Source organism: Gastrolobium bilobum, unplaced genomic scaffold (genome assembly GCF_033153095.1).
Source record: "Gastrolobium bilobum isolate Gb01-03AN ecotype WA unplaced genomic scaffold, APGP_CSIRO_Gbil_v1 utg1055, whole genome shotgun sequence".
Taxonomy (NCBI): Eukaryota; Viridiplantae; Streptophyta; class Magnoliopsida; order Fabales; family Fabaceae; genus Gastrolobium; species Gastrolobium bilobum.
The window spans coordinates 5,520-8,690 of record NW_026896488.1 but is presented as its reverse complement, the minus strand read 5'-3'; the positions used below and the strand labels follow the sequence as shown (position 1 = coordinate 8,690).

General features: G+C 36.4%; 1 protein-coding gene across 1 annotated transcript; it reads right to left on the bottom strand.

The window, feature by feature from the left end:
* Nucleotides 1–2,732, bottom strand: LOC133299979 (origin of replication complex subunit 6). Its single transcript, XM_061499465.1, has 8 exons — nucleotides 2,613–2,732; nucleotides 2,362–2,513; nucleotides 2,198–2,278; nucleotides 1,939–2,113; nucleotides 1,740–1,827; nucleotides 1,516–1,586; nucleotides 218–314; nucleotides 1–132 (listed from the first exon to the last, which is right to left on the bottom strand). The coding sequence occupies exons 1-8, from the start codon at nucleotides 2,730–2,732 to the stop codon at nucleotides 47–49; spliced, it is 870 nt and encodes a 289-aa protein (XP_061355449.1). The 3' UTR covers nucleotides 1–46.
* Between the last annotated feature and the right edge of the window lie 439 nt (nucleotides 2,733–3,171).

Genomic DNA, 3,171 nt, shown 5'->3' with positions numbered 1-3,171 from the left:
TCCAAAATCATCTTTCACCACAACACGACGGAATGCCATCTCAGTCTCACGTAGCCTCCACCTTCTGGTTCTGGGTCTCGGAAGCTTTCTTGAGAAAGTTGAGACGAGTCTGCTTGGTTCGCTTGCAAGGTGCTAGAGAAAGTAAAAGCAAAAGGTCAACTGTCTTTGGCTCAGTTGTGGAATAAGCAGAAAATACAAGAACTGTCTCAATACATACCTTCTGGCTTCTTTTGGTTATTGGACGCAAGCACAGAAGATTTCCACTTCTCATAATCACGGTTTTCCTTATGTTTACGTTTTTTATAACTTGAAAGCTGGATATACTACTAATGTTAGTTGAATTCCAGAGATAAAATTATAGCAACATATAAGCGAAGACTTAAATATTCATACAAATTGGAACAGCCACTTTATAGCAGATGTTCATGCAAAATACTAAAGCAAATACATAACAGAACATGATGATGAGAATAAATAGAGTAATAGAGGGATGAAAAGTCAGGGCATGATGGTCTTGCATTTAACCGTGACTCGCTATCATTTTTTAAACAAAATACAAGGTGGAGACTAGATTGTGGGGAATTTATTAATGGAACACAACAGAAAGAATTCAACTGCACTTTCTGGTATACAAATTTAAACCCATAATTATGAGATAATATGATTATTTTTCCGTTCTGCAAGGGCAAATCCCAACCGACAAAGGCTCACCATCTTATGTGAATAGGAATGAAGGTAGACTCTACAAAATCTTATGTTTTTGCAATGAAACCATTTTCAAGACTCAAACCCATGACTTAATGTTCACTAAAGAGCAACCTTTCACTACTCACTGGCCGAATCTGAATTTTTTATTTTTATTTTTTTTGTATTCAAGAGTTTAAATTAGGGGAGGCACACCTCATGCAAGGGATGGGAAGACCACTAACCTGATTAAGAATTTAAAATGGAATTATATATCGCTTATCAAAGAGGAAAAGTTGAGAATCAAATCCAAACCACAACTAGCATAGACAGAAGATTCAACCAATTGTGCCAATCATCATTGGCTTTTTTTGATATTTAAGTAACTCAGCTCTATCCTCTAAGTCAGACATACCCTGTTTAATTGCCCAGTTAGTCTTATGTTCACTATGCATCCAATATTCCAAGCAAGTCAATGAAGAACTAAAATAAACTAGTCCCCAATATATGTTGGATTACAAAAGGACCTTGACAATCAGTTATCAATCCAATAAAGCTATCCAAAATAGGATTTTGCATCTATTTTAGGGAATGTAAGTTCAATGGGTAGACTACTGAAGCAGAAAGATAAACAAACAAATCAATTTAATTTTAACATTTTCAAACTTTCTATTACTTCACCCAACATTACAGTACAGTAGACATAGTTTATATGAAAAATTGCACATAAAGCGCATCCCTAAGTTTCTAGCCATAATTTAAGAGAACAAATTGACACCAAAAGAAATAATGTATTCATGTGAGTTGTAAAGAGAGGTTAACCAGTAGTACCTCTGGCCCATCATCAGACAAATAACCACCATCATCGAGTTTCCTTTTACTTGGCAGCACATCAAGCAGATCTGCACAAACAGAGAGAGAGAAGCAGAAAAGAAACCGCTTAATGCAAAAATAGATATCTAATTTTTTTTTCTCCAAATAGACCACTTTAAGAAATACATGCTTCGCAGTTGACATAGAATGATCAACAACGAATGAAATGGGATGGGATATACCTCGATTTGACTTTATTTCCCTGGGATCTTTCTTTTCCTTATCAACCCCAAAAACATCATGACATAAATCCTTCATACTAGTAGAAACCTGCAATAGCCATTCACAATCCATTTAAAAGCATCAACACTGTTCCCATAAAAAAACAAAGAAACAAAGCATAATTCATTAGACATTAGTTATATACAATATAACACTCACACTAGAAAACTCAGATTCAGATGTACCACAGACTTCAATTAACTTAAGCTTATCTACTTTGAGCTTGTGTTTCTTCGCACATAAATAAAAAGCAACAGCGGTGAACACAGGACGAGTAAAGTCAGCACTCGCACGACGAGATGCTGTTAAAGATGAAAGAAACCGATCCTTATAACTGCACACAAAAGCAGAGGCAACTCAGCAATGTGCTCTAAGAAACATTTTATCAAACACGTGGCGGTTACTAATTGGAACTTACAGCTTTATGCCGTCGCGAACAAAAGGAACAATACGAACGCAACCGAACTGAATGGCTAACTCTCTCACATCGAGCTTCATCCTACAAGACGGAACAATCGGTTAACGGAACGGGAAAAGAAAAAACGAAAGTTGAACGAAACGGAAGGGTTAGGGAAAACGGACTTGACGCCGAGGCCATTGTGGAGGGAATTGTAGGATCTGATGTAAGCCCTTTCGGACATGCCACTGAGCCTCACCGCAGAGGATCGATCAAAGAGAACGCCGAATCTGTTGGCCACGATTTCCAAACAGATCAGAGCTTTGGCCACCTCGCCCTGCCAAGGAAAAAAAAAAAAAAAAAACAGAAAGTTTGTTATAACAGAAAACGAAGGAATGGAGTGAAACGGAATGTAATGGAAGGGAAGGGATGTTACGATTCCGATGATGGAAGAATCGAACTGGACGTCGCAGAGACGGCGGAGTTCGGAGGCTTTTCGGATGAGGAGTTTGGAATCTGATAATGCAAGCTTCTTGGCTAAGTCCGAAATGTCCATTTTGGTTTTTCCTGCAACACGAGACTTTGGCTTTGGGTTTTGAAGGAATCGGAAAATAGAAAATGGCGGGAACAGAAGATGATGGATTTGAGCATTTTTATTTATTTATTTTTTGAATATTCTGGCGCGCTCATTTTTTGGCGCCCTCTTGTGGGGAAATTTTCTTTCACTGTTATTACCGCCGTTTTGGCTTTGCGTTTTTATTTTTCAAAATTTTCCTTATTTTACTTTTTTTTAAAAGTCAAACAATATCATTTAAATATTTAACGCATTAAGAACAATAATAAGGGTTCTATTTTTCTCATGTTGTTGAAAAAAATTATCTTATGCAAAAAAAATAATTATATATTACAGATAATATATAATTATAATGGTAAAAATATTTTTTCTCTTTCCGTCACGTCAATCAATAATGTCTGAGATAAAAAAAAAAACTAAA